Source organism: Erithacus rubecula, assembly GCF_903797595.1.
Source record: "Erithacus rubecula genome assembly, chromosome: 3".
Classification (NCBI taxonomy): Eukaryota; Metazoa; Chordata; class Aves; order Passeriformes; family Muscicapidae; genus Erithacus; species Erithacus rubecula.
In genome coordinates, this window is record NC_136689.1 from 15,221,305 (window position 1) to 15,240,332 (window position 19,028).

Genomic DNA, 19,028 nt, shown 5'->3' on the forward strand with positions numbered 1-19,028 from the left:
TGAATATGTTTAAGTGTCTGCCTTTTACTCTGGAAATGGTGTTTTTTATTATTTTCATCTGTTTTCTCTATCTGCCTGATTGGTTTTGAACTGCCATATAGAACCTCATTAAATTGGACCAGTCCATGAATGTGCCCTAGCTTTATGTGGAAAAATGTAATTGCAGGAGACTAGTTTTAGAAGTCTTAACTATAAGTAGCCTGAAGTAAAAGCAAACACTACTTTTGTTTTAGTGTATCTTTGATATTTCACATACATCTTAGAGGACTGCATGTGATTGCATGGCTTTTACATATGTAATGCATCACAATAAACATTCCCAGGAGTATCCATAATTGCTAGTCTGAGGTTTTTAGCTCACATCTAAAGTAAAAGTGATCGTTTGTTGGAGAGAGATGGTAATTTCTGATGGTAAGTAGTATAAACTCATAATTGTGCATCAGGAAGAAAAACAGAAATAATTAGTGTGCTGAAGTGTTTTTATTAAATTGTACAATGTGCATAAAGATTGGTAAAACAATAGTAATTTATCACAAAGCAAGCATGATCTTCCTGTGTATTTGTTTTGTTGAAGCTCTAAGTTTAAATTTGCACTTCAGATTTTGAAGATTACCATATGCTCTTTGCCTTTAGGTTTTGACATGGTAGCTTGCAACATTGCCTGGAAATTTTTTTTGTTGTTTAAAGTTTACTCCATTCCAAAAAAAACAAAATAGAAGTGTAATGCTTTTTAAAGACAGCTGTATTATCATTGAAAACATAGTTTCTGGTACTCAGTCAAATACTGGCCATAGAGAAGGAGAAGAGGCAAGAAAGACATGCAACAGGTTGTTGATAAGCACCTGCCTAAACCAAATTTCTTCAGTTCCTCAATCTCAGTTATGAATTCTGTAATAAATTAAAAATTCCAAAGATAATTTGAGGCTCACACAAAAGGAATCCAGTAACCAGGTAAGCATTTAGAGCTCCTGTGAAGGGAATGGTTTGGCAACAGCTTCATGTTGTATCTTGTGCTTGAGCAGAAGTCTTGGAAAGTGCTTATTTTTTTATTTGTTTCATTGGACTGCCTACTGTATCAAATAAACATTTTACTTATTTCAAGTAGAATTATTTACTTTTGGAGACTAAGCTTTTCTCCTGTCCATAGTTCCTATAATTTCAAGTTAGCATGCAAAGCAGGTGGTGATTTTGTGTGTATGAAGACACAGTTCTCCCTTCACAATTTACTACTTGCATACATTATATATATGGAAACATATTCTTTATGGAGTTGTTTCATCAGTTTGAAATGAAGTAAAATTGTATGCAAGAATTATAGTCAATCTACTTGCATCACAGTAGTAGAGTCAGGGTATATATAATATCCTCTGCTTTCCCTTCCCTAAACTTTCCAGATGCCAGGTAATATACTGACTATTAATGTTTCCAGGCTTTGCTGTCTGTACATGATACTGTTGCTCAGAAGAACTATGATCCTGTCTTGCCCCCCATGCCTGATGATATTGATGAAGAAGAAGATTCAGTTAAAATAATCAGGCTCGTCAAAAACCGGGAGCCATTGGTAGGTAACCCTGTCTTTTGGTCTGGAGTTTTCTGTTTGTGTGCAGGGTGGGAAGTGCTCAGATTATGAACGTGAGTGGGTGATATTAACTTGAAACGTGTATAGACAGACGTTACACATGATTATGCATAACATTAAGTAATTCACTTGTGACTTCCATTCACAGTCATTATTAGTAAAGCATATGAAATAAATAATCATCGTGGTGTTTAAGTATTATATATGTGGGCGAGTCTGAGCATTTAGATGAAATATATATTTGTCTTTTATATTGAATTCAAATCATGAACTTACTTTAAAATGTGAGACAGAGAATGAATCCCCAAAGAAATCTTGACCTGTGTTGTGAACTGTGCCTGTTAGCATTCATGTAAAAAAATATGACCTTTCAATACACTGAAAAGAAAGCATGAAAACATATTTTAAAATACTTGAATTGAAATCTGGGCAAATTTAAAATGTCTGTTGTTGTACTTTGCATTATGAATACTAGAAAGTTAATATCTTCATGGGGATATCTGGAAAAATGAAAGGACTAAACCTAGGTTGTATTACAAGAATATTAAAATGCTTTCCTGATTTGGTTCTTTTTATTTGCTGTAGAGTGGGAGTCATCTTGTATAAAATTTAACTATGTTCTTTTTGTCCTGCAAACCAGTAAGAGCTTTGTTTTATGTTACACTGAATATTTATTTTAATGGACAGCAATCCTGGAGAAATACCTGCAAACTTACTTTGAGAAAATCATCATTCTGTACTTGAGATGACAGTGGGAGAGTGTGGCTTCTGTTAGACATACAGGAGTAGTTTGTTCCACAATAGATATCTTACTATCTCTCTAATTCTTGATGGATTTCTGGCATCAATAAACAAGAAATGAGTTTTCTTATTGACTGACTGTAGGCGCCCATGGGCATAATTACCAGTTTGACCGTATGGAAAGTTCTTACTTTGTTTTAACATACTAAATATTTTTTCCTCAAATATTTGAATAACAGCTTTAAACTTTTTGTATATTTTTATCAAAGACATTATTTGAGAAAGAAAACAAACTTGCTTTAGGATTTTGTATCAGAAAGGTTATTCCTTCTGAAAGGAATGTGAAGATTTGAAGATATAGTATGAAATGAAGTCTAATTGAGGAGCCTATTTTTAGTGTTAATTGTAACACACTTTTTTTTATTTGTCAGAAAAAGCTTAATAAAATCTTTACTTACATAGTTTTAGATTACAAACATGATTTGTTACTAAAACTCATGAGTTCAATACCATAAGTTAATAATATCTCAGAATGAGTTGGATAATAGTCACTTGTAAAAAATCACTCAGATATTTTCTGAAAAAGTCTATAAAATACATACATTGTATATTCACATTTTAGATTTTAAGCTCTCCTTAAGAAACTTGGACTGTTCCTCAAATTCCACTCTTGCCTCCTCATTCCGGTGGGACACTGAGCTCTTCCAGATACCTGTGTGGGTATTTAAGCCCAGCCTGCAGCTTGGCCCCACACAGCCACTCACTCATTTTCCCCAATGAGATGGGGGAGAGAATTGGAAGGATGAATATGAGAAAACTCGTGGGTTGAGACAGACAGCTCAATAGGTAAAGCAGAAGCTGCATGTGCAAGCAAAGTGAAATAAAGAATTAATTCCCCACTTCCCCTGGGCAGGCAGGTGTTTAGCCATCCCCAGGACAGCAGGGCTTCATCCCTTGTAATTGTTTCTTGGGAAGACAAAAACCATCACTCCACACATCCTCCCTTCCTTTTTCTTTCCCCAGTTTTATTGCTGAGCATGACACCAAAAGGTCTAGGATATCCCCCTGATCAGGTGGGGTTGGCTGTCTCACTTGTGTCCTCTCCCAGCTCCTTGTGCATCCCCAGCCTCCTCACTTGTGAGGTGACAAGCAGAAAAGTCTTGGCAGTGTGTAAGCACTGCTCAGCAATAGTTAAATTATCCATGTATTATCAACACTGTTTTCATCACAAATCCAAAGCAAAGCACCATAGGAGCTATCATGAAGGAAATTACTGTATCCCAGCCAAAACCTGTACACTCTTAAACCCACACATGGCACGACTCTTGTGTTACAGAGGTAACAGAGAAGGGGTTTTAGATCTTTTACTAAGCAACCATGGAAAATATAAAACAAAAAACTAATGTCTTTTGTTTAAGACAGCTTTGTTTATTTATCAAAGTGAAAACAGCCTTACAATGGAATCTGTTGTAGACCTTTTATAAGGAAGAGGCAAAGGATGGGAGCTAATTGCAGTGTACAAGTGCGTGAAGGTGGGGAGCTCACAAGGACAATAAAGTCAAACTCCTCAGCAGTGAAAGATGCTAAAACACAGGGCAGTAGTCACAAGGTGCAACCCTGGGAGGTTTAGACTTAAGAGTAGTAGTCCATTAGTTGGGAAGTCCAGCACTGGAGCAGACTAACTGGATATATGGAATTTCCAACATTTCGAAGACTTTACTTTATCTGTGTAGGAAAACTGTATTTGTGATCTTTTCAGATCCTGAGCCTATCTTGATGGTTTGTTTTTTTTTATTAGAGAAGAACTTATGGTGAGTCTTGTTACTTGTTCTCCAAGAAGAGCTCAAAGAATATAGTGTCCTTCTCCTTTTCCATAATGCACCATCAATCCTTTTTAACATCATTCATGTTCACATCAAAAAATAATTTATTTGTGTCATATTTATAGTAACTTCTTATGACAAGATTACCACAATACATAACAAACCTATTATTTGTGTCTTTGTCTTTTCTAGACTTTTTTCCCCCTTGGAGGGATGAGGAGAAACATGAATAGTAATTCAGATAAAGTCTTACCAAAGTACAGCATGGCAGAATAACTGAAGACAGGCTTATACTATGTATATTAGATCTACTGTGTTTATGCATCCCAAAGTTATTTTACTAAAGGAAGATATACCATGATCTGTGTTTTCTAAACTAATTATAATTTAATTTACTATTTATTTCCATGTCTTTTTATTGGCTTTTCCTTCAGAGCTTGCTCTGAAGTCTTGGATATTCTTAGTAGAGATCAAAGAGTCTCTACTTGTTCTGTTAATTGATTCACTCTTCTCCAGTCAAAAAGTCTAACTTCCACTTGCAACATGATATCAGGATTCTTTTTGGAAGAAACTGAGCTTGAGATTGGAGGTACAATACAATATTTTTACTGGGATAGCGATTGTCTCATTGGTTGACTTGAAGATACTGAGCTCTTTGAACTTTTCTTTCTCTGGGGACACAGGCTCATATTCTATTTGTACCCAAGCAGTAGGGATAGTTTTCCTGCAAAGCCAAGAGCTTTACATCAGTTGCACACTCTGGACATTCTGAATTGCATTTCCTCTGGATGACTTTCAACAGTACTCACTGTGAAGCAATTAGGCACTCTCTTAAAGTCTTTGGAGTGTACCTAGTGACCATTTTTATAGGAAACTGCACCACGTTTCCTCTTGTGCTCCTGTTCATGCTTTTCTCTGAGTTAAGCACCTCACCAATGTTTTTAGCTGGGGTTAATCATATATTAATGAAGTCTGAGTTCCCAGGAGTAATCATTTCAAAAGAGAGAGAAACACATGGTTTGTAGGAGGGCCTTCTGTTTGCCAGATTTCATCAATTCAGAAGTCAGTGCTGAACTTTCCCCCAGTTTTTTGAGAGGTGTTTTATAATCCTTCCACAGTATTGGGTTTGATTTTTTTTAAATTCTCTGTTAGCAAATGCCATTTCAGTAGTGTCTCCCTCAAGTGAGGTGAAATTGTGATAGGGTGTTCGGTTTTAACAAGAAAATTTGGAACATCTCCGAACCTTACATAAAGAGAAATAGAAAGATCTCTTTGTAGACAATCCAAAATTCACCTGTGATTGGGCTTTTTATCAGAGAGCTTGGAGAGTTTTTACTTATGCCTACCTGTCCAAGGCTTTATTAGCCACAGCCCTTTGCTAGTTAGCATTCCTGATACCTGAGATGAATAACATACTACCAGGGGTTCAGTACCTGACCTCCTAATGTTTCCAGCTTCCGAATGTAATACTACAGGTTTGTTCCAGCTATTACTCTGAATAGGATGCTTCTTCACATTAAGATGGTTGCTTCTTTGTCACAAAAATTCATTTCACATAGATATGGTCATTTGAAAACTAATCTCTATGCCATGCCATGTTTATAGCCAAGAGAAGAATAGCAGCTCCAGAGAATGACCTATGCCATTTGTTTAAGATTCCTGATTTAATAAAAGGACGATTCTGTCACCAGAGCTACATAAGTAGCCTGGACACATAAATTGAACTATGTACCTGATTTCCATAGCTGAACTTGGTTGAAATTAATTTTGGTGATTTAAAGGAGGTGTTTATGTGTTCTGTCCCTGCAGATGCAACAGCTTTCACGCACCTCACACTCTTAGTCCCTGTAGCTCAGTTCACAACAGTAGATGAACCTAATTGGTTTTTTGGTGGGATTCATTTGGATGTAGTGTTAGCTTTAGTCTACATATAAGTGGACATCAACTTTTAAATAACTCCTCACTGATATTTGCATTTGCACTTTCAATAAAGTATGAATTAAAATAAGGCTTATTGAAGTACTTATTTGCATTTATCATCTGCATGTGCTTTTTCTTAACAGAGAGGTATGCAACAATATTACTGATGTTTCAAATTCTCTTATTAGCAATTTATTTTGCAGACTAGTTTTTCATTCTTTAAAAATAAAGACTTAAAATGTTTATATTCTGGAACCAGCAGATAAATGGGTGAACTAATAAAGCTCACATCTGTGAAACCCTGAGCAGTGCTTACCCATGAGTGGTACTATGTTAAAAATGGGGGGGGGGGGGGAAAGCAACTAAAAAACAGTGAACGAGCCTTGCTGAAGGATCTTGTATTATTTTTAGTGCTTTTGTATGGTATACCTTTAAGCATTTTCTCAGTGTGATCACCATATGGCTCCCAAACTCCATATTTTTCTCTTTAGAAGTATTTTAAACTGAGCTATGCTATTACATCTGTATATGTCTCATTTAGGGTAACTTACACTTTTGGCTCACAACACTGAAAATATTTTCCAGCTCTCAAGGTCCAGTCTAACCTTCTTCCATTTTTAAAGCTCTAAATGAGGAGCTGCACTCCACATGTAACTGAATGTACTGGAGCTGAACATCTTAAAAGGAGAATTTCTTGCCAGATTATATATACCTCATAGTTTAAGCAGGGCTGGCAGCAGTACAAGAGAAGCTGCTTTTTTAGAAAATAAGCTCTTCAGGTTTTCAAAAGAAATCCACTTGTGTTTGATAATTTAAGAGTTCTAAATTGGGAGGAAAGTGGAATTTATAGAAGTCCCTTTCTAATTTTTGTACTAAAGGTACAAATACATAAACTCACTAAGTGTTTTTCATGGACCTGCCCATTCACTTTGGATTTGCCACAGAGAAGATACTGATTGAGAAAACTTGGGTTAAATAATTTCCCTGTCATTTTGAACTTGTTTTTGTCCTTTGTATGAAAATTCCAATTTACCTGTTATCTTTGTTGAGGCCATCTTTCAGATCAGTTAATCTGTACTAGGAAAATTCATTTTGTGCCAGTAGTGATAATCACATTGAGCATGAAGTGACTGTTCCACTTGGACAAGAGACTTAGTGTTACTTCCAGATGCTGTCTGGGTCAATAGTGTGGTCTTTGATTGCACACAGGTTTTTTTCTAGCATCTGTTTAAAAAGCCTGGTGAAGTGAAGTACCACTTTCCAGACATCAGCATGGGGCTGGGGTAGGCCTGTCAATCATTGCTTGCCTTTTGAATTTGGTGGCATTTCATGGTATTGACTCCTAGGTAAAATGCATAAAGTCTTTCTGATGAAGGCTTTTTCTTGATTAATTAGGGAAGCCTGTTTGGTATGGACAGTATAGTGGAAACGTCCTGTATTTATATTTGCCTCTAGCATCCTAATGCTGCTTTTTTTTTTTTTTTTTTTTTTTTTTTTTTTTTTTTTTTTTTTTTTTTTTTTTTTCTTTCTGATGGACATATTCAGAAAAAAAACCCCAAGAAAATCCTTTTTAATTTAAAATAGGTGAAACATTCCAGGTATTATTATAAACTTCAAATTAGTAGCTGTTGCTGCAAGGTCAGAACTTAATATTGAGATACAAACTAGGGGGGGTTAAGGCTGTTTAATATAGTCCTAATGGCAATTAGGAATTCTTCTTGCACAGAAGCCTAGTAATGAGTTTTTAAAGTGAGATTAGCTGCAGCTAAATCTGTATTTTTGAAACTCTCAGATTAACTTGAAACTGTAATTCAAATAAGTGCATGCTGATATAATTGTATAAAAAACATATACATGTTTATACATACACATACATAAAAAACCATATACATATACATATACATATACATATACATATACATATACAACATAAGAATAAGGCTGGAAAATTGCAGAATTAGTTTACTTATAGATAGAATTTCATACTAATAAATTTAGGATGTAAAATGAAATGCATAAACATAGCACATCAGTTTTCCTTTGGAGTGCTGGCTGCTGTTGAAATTTCAGCCAAAGTGAATGGTGACTGTTTTTTAATTTTTAATTTGGCAATAAATGTAATTTGCATATAAAAATATAAATTATTCTCCCATTTTTTGTCTTTGTGACTTGTGCTATATTTCCATTGTAGAGGTAGAGAGAAACAAGTTTGTTTACAGTCAGTGAAATCGCTAACTGTAGAAAAATCTCAGCTCTCTTATTTGTACCATTTCCAGCTTTATGTTCATGAAATATTTAAAAGTTTAAGTAGTGATAAATATGATGTTGATGTTTATTCCAAACAAATATAGCAAGCTACAAAAGCCATTAAATTATTCCAGGAACCTCCTTAAAAAGTACTTATGTACCTTACTCCAAGCACACTTTGTGAGAGAAGGAGGTTTTAATCAGTGATGGCAGAGTGCACATAGCACTCAGAGGTGAAGTAATACTGTTCATTCACTATTGCAAATAGGGAAATTTTCAGAAAGTTGACTTGCCTGACAGAGTCCTTAACTAGACTGTTGATGAACAAAGTTACAGCTATTGCAGGTAATAGGTCAATATGGGAAAGTAAGCATGTGCAACAAAAAACCTGATGGGCAAGGCATGCTTTTTTAAATTGTTTTTTAAAAATACTGGATCAAGTAACATTTTGGGGCGTGATTATGCAGTACAACTCAGCTAGTTAAAATCCCCACTGTTGTTCTGTCTCCCAGAACTGGGCCAGCATTTCCTCCCTCACTCCCCCAGCTCTGCCTGGAAGGCCTGGCACTGCAGATGAGGCAGCAGCTCTGTACCTCTGTCCCTTCTCACTTGGCACTGCTGCTTCCCCATCACCTTGTCCCTGTTTTCAGTGCACCCTTGCAGTTCTTGTTACAAAGGCATTTTTCTCATCTAGACAACTGTTCATTGGAAATTTAACTACAATGTCATTTTACCTCAGTGCTCTGTGCTGTCTTTGTGTAGTGTATGAAAACAGCCATGACTAACTCAGGAAATGTTCTATTCCTCTGCTTTTCTGCCCTGTGATTGTTTGAGGTGAGCCCCAGCATTCAGGGGCACTTCTCAAATGTGGGTTTGTTTATTGATAACAGTGTAAAGGAAAAGGGTGCACTACCAGTTCTGAGCATAAAGTGCAACAAATACCTCCTTACCCATAGTATGTAGTACGGTCTATTTTAATGTAGGAACAACAGTTTGTCAATTTGCAGCAGGAGTTTAGTTCAATTTTAGTAGCAGTCTCAAGTAAAGTATATTGCAGCTACCATGAAGTTGAAAAGCACTTATTCCATCCTTGTTCTTTTTTCTTTAAACCTGTGTACTCACAAAATGCATGAGTTGCTTCTGTTTGAAAAAGAAGACACATTTTAAGAGGACAGAAATAGAGCAACATATTTTGTATATTATTTTCATAAGCACATAAGCTTAATCATATATTAACACATCAGCTTTTTGCATTTTTAGTAGCAAATATTCTTTAGTATAGTGTATTAAAATTATGCTGATTAACCAAATAACTTTCTTTTTTCCTTTTTTTTACCCAAGGGAGCTACTATTAAAAGGGATGAACATACTGGTGCAATTGTGGTGGCCAGGATAATGCGTGGAGGAGCAGCAGATAGAAGTGGTAATGTGTTGCTGTTTGGCATTAGCCATTCAAGAGTTCAGAACAAGATGAGATATAATGGCATATTTTGTAGAAATTAAATACATCACTATCACAAATAGAAGTATTTGCCTCTGGACAGTTTTCTAAAGTGATATTTCAATACTGCTGAAAGTATCAAGGTGTCTTTGAATTAGTGGATACAGAGGGTTTTTATATATCATGGTTTGTTTCCAGTGGATGACATCCATTTATAAATCATAGAATATGCTGAGTTGGAAGGGGCCCATTAAGATCATCAAGTCCTACTCCTGTCCCTGTGCCAGACACCCCAAGAATCACTCCATGATGGCATATGTCAGCTTGCTGATGGAGTTGGTGCAGGACATTATTTTTTATTAAGGCATCCATTTGGAGTTTCAGCTGGTGGTTCTCAAAATAACAGCCCATCCTTGGAATGCTCAGTGTCTGCAAAATCCTAAGCAAGAAGTCCTATACCATACATTAAGGTGTCTTTTTCATCAAAGAAAGTCTAGGACAGCTGTGTTTCACTCTTAAATGCAGTAATGGAGTAATTCTAGAGATGATAGATAGATAGATAGATAGATAGATAGATAGATAGATAGATAGATAGATAGATAGATAGATAGATGATAGATAGATAGATAGATAGATAGATAGATGATAGATAGATAGATAGATAGATAGATAGATAGATAGATAGATAGATGATAGATAAATAGATGATAGATAGATAGACAGACAGATAAGCAAGCATTTGTGCCACAAATTAGCACTCCCAGCTTAAGTGCTCTTTGCACTACTTACAGCTGTGTTGCAGTAAGAAAGTAGTATGAGTAGAGAAAAAATTGGCACAGATATTTTTCAAACATCTGCGTGAAAATCTGGAAAAGTTGTAGAGAAGGTGGTACTTATTTTTAGAAGGAAGACAGGGAGTTGAGTTAACCAACTATCAAATTTGTCTGAGGACAGTAGCTGTTACGTTCACCATATATTCCTGTTTTTAACTTGAAGTGTGTGAAAATTGGAGCTTAACGTGTATGAACAAGGGAGAAACAAGCTGAATGTTAATGGCAGTTTTTGTGTAATACATAGCTACTGTTTCACAACTTTTTCTCTTTTTCTTCTGTAGGGCTTATTCATGTTGGTGATGAATTGAGGGAAGTCAATGGGATTCCTGTAGATGATAAAAAGCCTGAAGAAATAATACACATTTTGGTAAAAACCAAACAGTTTAAAATTAATTTAGGAAAGTCAAGAAAAAGTAATGAGACTTAGGATTTCTACTGTATTTCTTAGAAAAAAGTATATTTTACTATAATGGCTTTTCTTCCAGTGCCATCATTTACAAACCTGTCATTTCTCATAGGGTGATTTTTCCATGCATTACATATATATGCAATTACAGATTACTTGTGAAGAGTTAAAGACAGTAATATTGCCATAAATATGTTGCAGTATGTTGCAGACTTCAGTTTATAATCCACAGTTTTTAAGGCCCACCATGATCTGTTTAATTTGAGTGATTTTAAATTAATTCTTTAATAGCTTATTAATAACTCATTGTCACTCCATGTGACAATTAATTAGTAATACAGGTATTAGACTGTATAACTGGTATATGAAGATTTTATATTACACTGATTTACAGTTTATATCTGTATATATTATTCTGTCTGCACTATTCTAAACTGCACTGTCTATAAAACCAGCCTGATTTCTCATTATTGAAACATTATTGCAAATTAATTAATTTAGACTTTTTCAGAAATATTTAAAATTTTTGCATCAAAGAAATTGATGAAGGTCATGACAGATCTCTTACTCATGCTGTAGGTATTTCTGTATACATAAATACTTTGCTGTCCTGCTGAATTGAGCAGCTGTCTCACAGTTTTGGTTCAGTAATCAAGATCACTCAAGTGCTAGCCTGCTGATATTCATACTTGCTTTATGGTTTCATGTTCCCTACAGAATCATAGTTTTCTTCAAAAACTAATATTTTAAAATGTCTAGAAACAAAATACCACTAGAAAAGGTGTGAACAATTTCCCCATTTACCTTTTTGAGGTACAGTATAAACATCAGAAGCTAGTTAGAACTTGTTTCAAAAGTAACAAAGTTATTGATTCCAGTCCTGTGGCGGGTGAAATAAGACCTTGGCTGCTGCCTGTCAAGCAGTGAGCCTTGGATTGCAGACACGCCGGCAGGAGAGTGTCTCGCATGGTAGTGGACAGGCCTGTTTCCATTTTGCTGAAATCGTTGGCTGTCTGTTGCACTCTGCTCGTTTTATGAAACTTGTCGGCTGCATGCAATAGTAGCAGAGCCTCCAACTGATTAGCACTTCCTTCTATAGCAAAATGTCACTGAGGCACTGGGAATATACTGTGGTTAATAAGTAAAATGCAGCCAGACACACTTTAAGTGGGATATAGGGAGAGATGAATGGATGAGGTGGTTGATGATGGCTAACTTGTTTTAAGATTTATAGCGGAGGGCTTTTTTTCCATTTAGTACACGTAGTCTATTCAAATATGTTTTTCTTTTCTAGTTTCTTAAAGTTGCCAAGTGAATAAATCCACCCCCAATAGCTCTATATGATAAATATGGCACGAGCCAGTTTGAATTTTTCTATCTTTTTTTTTTTTTTAAATGAAATGTTAGTTCGATTTTTCCAGGGATGTCCAAACTGTGCCAGGAGTGCAGCAGTTGCTTATAATATGCATACATTTAAGCTGTAGCATTTTCTCCTGCCTTCAGTACAGAAGTTGGACCTCTGAACCATGCAGGTCCTAGTTTTTAACAGTCCATCTGCCCCACCAGAGAAGCAAATAAACCCAAAGTAGGTATTAAAGTAGGTATTTTAATTTTTGGAATACAATGTTTGATTAAGTGAAACTGTCAAAATTGAGAGAGGATAGACTCATTATATTCTTTTAAATTCATTTGAATTTCTTTATCTTCTAAGACTCCTTGAAATGCATAGCTAAATTCTCATTGCATTTTCTTTTTAAATGTTCACCAGGCTCAGTCTCAAGGAGCCATTACATTTAAAATTATACCCAGTGTGAAGGAAGAAATGCCAATGAAGGAAGGCAAGGTAAGCAAGACTATTTTAGAAGCCATCTTGATAGCTGTTCTACTGAGGATATGTATTTTTGGCTTGGATGACAGAACCAAGAATGTGATTTATACCTGTGGACTCAACTTTTGTAGCGGGACCATATATAGCACACTTCAATACACAGGTACTGAATTTATGAGTGGGTGTAACATGGTTCTTGAACCTGAACTCTCAGTTGTGTAGTAGACAGGTAATCTTCCATCTTCTGCAAGGACCTGACTTAGTTCCAAGTACTTTTTCCGTTGTTCACTAGGTAGAAGATACTCGATAGCATCTTGGTTCAACAGTATTCTCTCCTCTGTCCCTCACAAGGGCAAAGTGTGCACCTGTAAAATCCTGCTGGCCTTGAGTCACAGAGCCTTTGCTCCATTGAGATTATAGTTGCAGAAGCAATGAGTTGAACATTCCCATATGAACTTCCAATGCTAGACATTCATAAGGATGTTTTACAGCCATAAATATTTACATTATTTAGTTCAGGGGTTTTGAACAGTAGAAACAGAAAAAGAAGATACTTTTGGATTGCACTTAAAATTTGATTCTAAAGATCAAACACTGCTTGTTTCAGATGTTTATCAGAGCCTTATTTGATTATGATCCTAATGAAGATAAAGCAATTCCTTGTAAAGAAGCTGGACTTGCTTTCAGAAAAGGAGATGTCCTTCAGATCATGAGCCAGGATGATGCAACCTGGTGGCAAGCCAAACATGAAGGTGATGCCAATCCCAGAGCAGGCTTGATCCCTTCAAAGCATTTCCAGGAGAGGTGAGCTACTGAGAAGCATAATTCCATTGTTCTTTATTGTAAGAGATGAGATTTATTGCTGAGTTGTTAAGTTAGCATGGTTGGCATGTGTAATGCGCATAGATTACATGGGTACCATAAATGTGCATTTGCAGCAGGACAGCTGAACTTGGAAACATGTTGCTGAAATGCTCTGGATTTCCTTATTTCTCTGGCTAGAATTAATAATGACAAAAACTGATAGGATAACACTGATCCAGGCTGAGAGAAAAAACATGTGGAAAATAGCACATCAGTATCTGCATTCACACTTATACACTATGCAGGAATAAAAACTGCAGCAGGTTTTGCAGTACTTACAAAAATTTCAGGCAAGATTTAATAATTTTTTTAGATTGTGAATAGATTCCATTATTTTAAGTTAATTTCTTAGGAAAATTTTCTGGAAATTTTGCAATAGTCTCATGATATTAAGTGTTTATTAATTCCAAATTTGCAGTGAAAACTGAGGAGTTTGTGTCTTTTCCCCACCACCTCCCATTTTATAGGAGATTTGCATTAAGAAGACCAGAAGTGCAGGTTCAGCCACTGAAAATTTCCAACAGAAAATCATGTAAGTCTGTTAACCTGGAATAGAAATAATACTCCACATCTCTAACCTTATAAAATAGCAGTTTGTTTCAACTACAGGATGCATTTCTCTCAGGCACAACAGCTCCTTGATCTCATTGTATCAGTAGGAAAATAAATATAAATAATGTCAAGAAAGCTTTAAAAGCAGCTAGAAACATTCCCAGCCCTCTGACTTGTTTTTGAAGTACTGAGCCAAATTAATATGTTGATATATAATATTGCAAAGGTTGAAGAGTATTCTTTTTCTGTTGAAACAATAAAGAATTGTCTCAACAATTTATATAATTTGGACTGCATCATCACAGTGAAATTTATATTGAGAGCAAGATGAAAAATGTGATAGTCTCTCCCTCTCTTCCCCATATAGTTGATAATTTTTTGTGTCTCATGAAGCAGTGGATTTTTTAAAAGTCAAAACATTCCGTTCATTGATACCCATTGAGAGAATCACTTCTTACTGTTTTTTAAACAAACTCATCCTTGATAGTCTCTGTTTTTAAATATGGTACTTGCACAATATAAAAAAAATAACCTTTAAGAAAGCGCATACATTGAAACAAATATTTTCTCTTCACTGGAATTTACATCAACATCTGTTTTAAGTATCTTTGCATACTTTACTTGACCTGTTATTTCTTTCAGTTGTACAGACTCATAGCACAGTGAACAATATAAGAACCTATCATGCTACAGTAGGATCTAAATCTTAAATACAAACATGATTGTGAGTTCAACTAGAAGCAAGAAAAGTAGTCTAATATTTCCAAACACCTTTCATTATCAAACAGTGAAAGAAAAAGTATGGATACTATGGCAAACAGTGGATGCTGGCACTCTAAGTGCCAAACTAAGTGCTTTTTATTTTAAAACTCCTCACCAAGGTTTCTGTTGCAATTTTCCTAACTTCTTGCTATGGTTGTTGTGTTCTGAAGCTTGACAATAACTTGTTTTTCTGATAATCTGCATTTTCTATCTTTCATTCCATTTCACTGTTTGATTGTGTGCCCTAATGCTATTGTTAACTCCAAAGCCCTTGATTAGCCTTGTAATTACAGTAACAGGTGTTACAATTGCACTATAGCTTTTCTGTTTGCATACATCTTAGAACAAAGAGGAGCTTCTCTAGCTTGTAGTAAATCTGTTGTTTTTCTAGGTTCTAGGTCAAGTTGCTCTGCCCCAGTTTTGGAAAAGTGTCTGATCCCAGGGTATAGCTATTTCTCTCTGCCCACTGTTCTTGAATCTGGATAATACACTCAACAAGAACCTTCAATTAAAGTGGCACTGGTGGTTTTGAAGAGGTAAATCAGCTGCTGCAGCAACACCGCTTGAATCCTTTTATAATGGACTGCATCTTTCTAGTGACCTTCAAGTGAAAGGTTTTACAAGATGCATCTCACCCTTCCAAATAGGCAGCCTGAACTTGATTGGGAATTGCCAAAATTACAACCCAAAGAGGACCCAGAGTACAATGTCTACTGTTGTCTCTGCTTTTTCCACTGACTGCCTTAACTAGCTTGAACAGGAAGGAGAGTTCCTCTCTTCCTCCCCTTGCCTTTAACACAACAAAGCACGAGGGTCAGCCAGTATGCCTATTACTGTTCTCTCTTGGAATTTCTTTGAACAAAGCAAGTCCCAGCTAATACCATCTAGAAGGAAGTGGTGCCTCTTGGAGGAGGAAAGACTGCAGAGTAACGTAGGTTTGTCATTCTCTCTCTTCCTCTTTTCTTAAGACAGTCTGCTGCTATATCTGCCAGATTTTTGTGGGAACAGGGGAAATGCTGTTCTGAGTAGAGATTAATCCCTTCGTTCAAAGACTAAACATTATTTTTAGTGCTGGAAGGGAATTCAGATCCTTCATAGAGGAGACATTTTAAAGATCAGAATTCAGCAGTAGTAAAAATCATTGTGTCTAGGATGTTGCTCAAATTGCTCTCAGGAAAACCTTTGACTTATTTGAATTTTCAAAAAGATTTTGCTGGGAAACTCTACACTTTTGTGATCTTTCTAAAGTTAATCAGAATTTTTTTGTGCTACCAAGCATAGCAGTGAAGCTGTGAGACATGGAGGCCATGTCTGTATTTATGCACAGCAACCATCTCCCAAAACGGGGAGATGCTGGAAAATCATGCATTCCTCAGTTGAACAAACAGCATTCTGACAGCACCAGAAACATGACATAGAGAACAGAAAATTGGAAAGAACTGCTGGGTTCAGTTTCATTATCTTTTTTTTTTAGCCCATGTATGAAGTTGGGAAATTGATAATGCTTGATTTCTTTAGGTTTTTTTTTTAATCTTTCATCTTAATGTAGGGTTTTCCAGTGCTTGGAAGGGTAATTATGTGGAGAGTCATGTTCTATAGATCACCTTGAACTTGCTGTATATTGAGAGGCTGCTTGCTATTGCTGTGGATCCCCCCAGTCACGTGACTTGGATTTTCTTAGGAGTTTGCGAAAAAAAGGGCAGTTTCCCAGTTGATATTCTTATGGCTTCTAAAAAAGATGAAAACCTGTTGACTTCAGGAGAGCTTCTGAGAGAAGTCCCTTTCCTGACAGGAGTGGGAGTTGCACTAGGAAGCTTTCTTGACACATGATAGCTAGCCATCAATGTTGGTCTGCTCTTTTCTGTCAACTCATTCCACAAATCCCATGTTTTCCATCAAGGAAAAACCTTGATACATACCTTTGTTTTTAATAGGGAGAATTGAGAAAACATACTCTATTTTCTTGAATACCCAAAAATGTGAGTCAGATCTGGTTTCCTAGGTGGGATTCCAGGGTGGTAGTGTCCTTCTACTTGAAGTCTACTTTTTTGACTAAAAATCAGTTTAAATCATATAATATGCAGGAAGTACCTTATAGCTTCTTTTTTTCCTTTCTTCTCAAACCAGTCCTGGAACTAGAAAGGACTGTTATATTTATCTGTACAAAGAACTCTCTGAAATAGTGAACAACTGGTTTTGCTTTGATAATTAAGTTGATTTCAAAACCTGAAAGGAGATAGATTGGATTACTTCCAGGATGCCTTATTTCTGTTTCTTATTTTGCATTTTTCACTCTTTTCAGCATAGAAATGCATGTAGTTGCTAATTTTTACACATATTTGTGTATCATACATTTGGAAGTAAAATAAAAGTGGGCTTTTTTGGTGATGATTGTATGCATATCTAAATTGAGGAAAGAGTAAAAAATACTTTCTACAAAATGTTTTCTGCAAAAATTATTTGCACTGAAACAAACAAACCCAATCTAGTTCTAAGTTATTAAAAGGATCAGTTTTTAATGGAAGTGCCAATTCTTATTTTCACTTTAATAGCCAAGTGAAATGTTCCATTGTGTCTATGTGTAAATACACACAGCTATCCCAGCATTTAGCCCTTTTCTTGTAAGATAAAAGAGAATCATTCTCACATTTTACCAGTTAAAGTGAAAAACATGTCATGTGTACACTGGAGAAGGGGGCAGAACAGTATACACTCCTTATTGAAAGGTAAGTGTAATCACACTTCCTTGTGTGAAAATTAAGATGCACAGTTTAATAGTGTCTGGGACTGAAGTTGAAGGAAACTGGCAATGTAGGTGGACCCTGTGCTGACAAGAGGAAGATATAGAAAAAGTAGGAATAAAAAAATTAATGGAAAAGAGAGGAAATGAAATTTTGTATTGAGGGTAAATAAAAGGAGGAAGTATTGCAAAAAGGGCAATGGAAGAACACATGGACAAAAACTGTCCATAAGCCCCATCAAGCAAAATCCCACAGAGGATGGGCTTTGAAATTCTTAGATCAATGCAATTAACAGTATTATGCAGGAGTATTGCTATAGTCACTATTTGTGCAATAGTTCAGTTGCTTGTTGATTCTGTTTACATAAAATTCTAATATATTTACTTTGTAAAAGTCTTTGAAACAGTGAATGCAAAAATTACTGACAAGAACTCTGACCTGATTTGTTTTGCTGGTTTTGGTAGAAAACCTTAGTAAGTCAATAGTAATATTTGATGCATGAGATAAGTGGTTGTTAGGTGTCCTGACTTGCTGATAAAATTGATATGTTAATTCCCAGACTTAGGGTTAGTGCAGAAGTAATGGGGTAATAACAAATCACTGAAGTATTTTCAACTTTTTTTTCCATACTTAACAGCAATGACTTTTCAGCAAAAATCAGTTATGTACATTAATACTGTGGGGAAATTATACTGGGGAAAAAATGTAAGAACAAGCAGCATAGGAAAAAAGGTAGGAAAATGGAATGAAAGTAAAGGAACAGAGTTGCATGAGATTGTGTGAGTAGGACTAACCCTGCATGTGCTGGGATGGTAAATGAGCCATTTACTTGAGTGGGTGTGAGGAAACTCTCTGAGATACAGAGGGAGGTTCTGTAGATGTGTCTACAATTGGCAGCAATTGGCTTCTGTGTCTGAGCTTGTGAGCCACTGCTGAGTGCCAGCTGTGCAGAAACTTGCTCACCTGGTATTCCTCAGTAATACTTAACAGCATTCCTGGCTTTAGGTGGTCATCTTAGCTTGGACAGCTTGTCAGCCAGAGCTGCCTCTGTGAGTTCTCCAGTTGCTGCATGCTGGCTAAATTGGAGTGACATGAGACAGTACAGGGAAGAATTACTTGTTTAATAGCTCCCAGTCTGTTAACTTCAATGCAAAGGCTACTCATGCTCAGACTGAATAGATACTGCCAACAGGTTTGGTCATTCTTGCACATGTAGCTTACTTTAATTTGTAGGCAAAAGTGATAACCTGTTTTTTTTAAGGGAAAAAAATATTTGAATAACAACCAAATA

General features: G+C 36.0%; 1 protein-coding gene across 2 annotated transcripts in view; it reads left to right on the forward strand.

Moving 5' to 3' along the window:
• Positions 1–19,028, forward strand: part of MPP7 (MAGUK p55 scaffold protein 7) — a 145,938-nt gene that overhangs the window by 98,704 nt on the left and 28,206 nt on the right. For both annotated transcript variants that reach the window (XM_079299632.1, XM_079299633.1), the window contains exons 7-12: positions 1,430–1,561; positions 9,652–9,733; positions 10,866–10,951; positions 12,759–12,833; positions 13,426–13,622; positions 14,150–14,214. In XM_079299632.1, the coding sequence (XP_079155758.1) occupies positions 1,430–1,561; positions 9,652–9,733; positions 10,866–10,951; positions 12,759–12,833; positions 13,426–13,622; positions 14,150–14,214 (637 nt within the window). The remainder of the gene's footprint in view (positions 1–1,429; positions 1,562–9,651; positions 9,734–10,865; positions 10,952–12,758; positions 12,834–13,425; positions 13,623–14,149; positions 14,215–19,028) is intronic.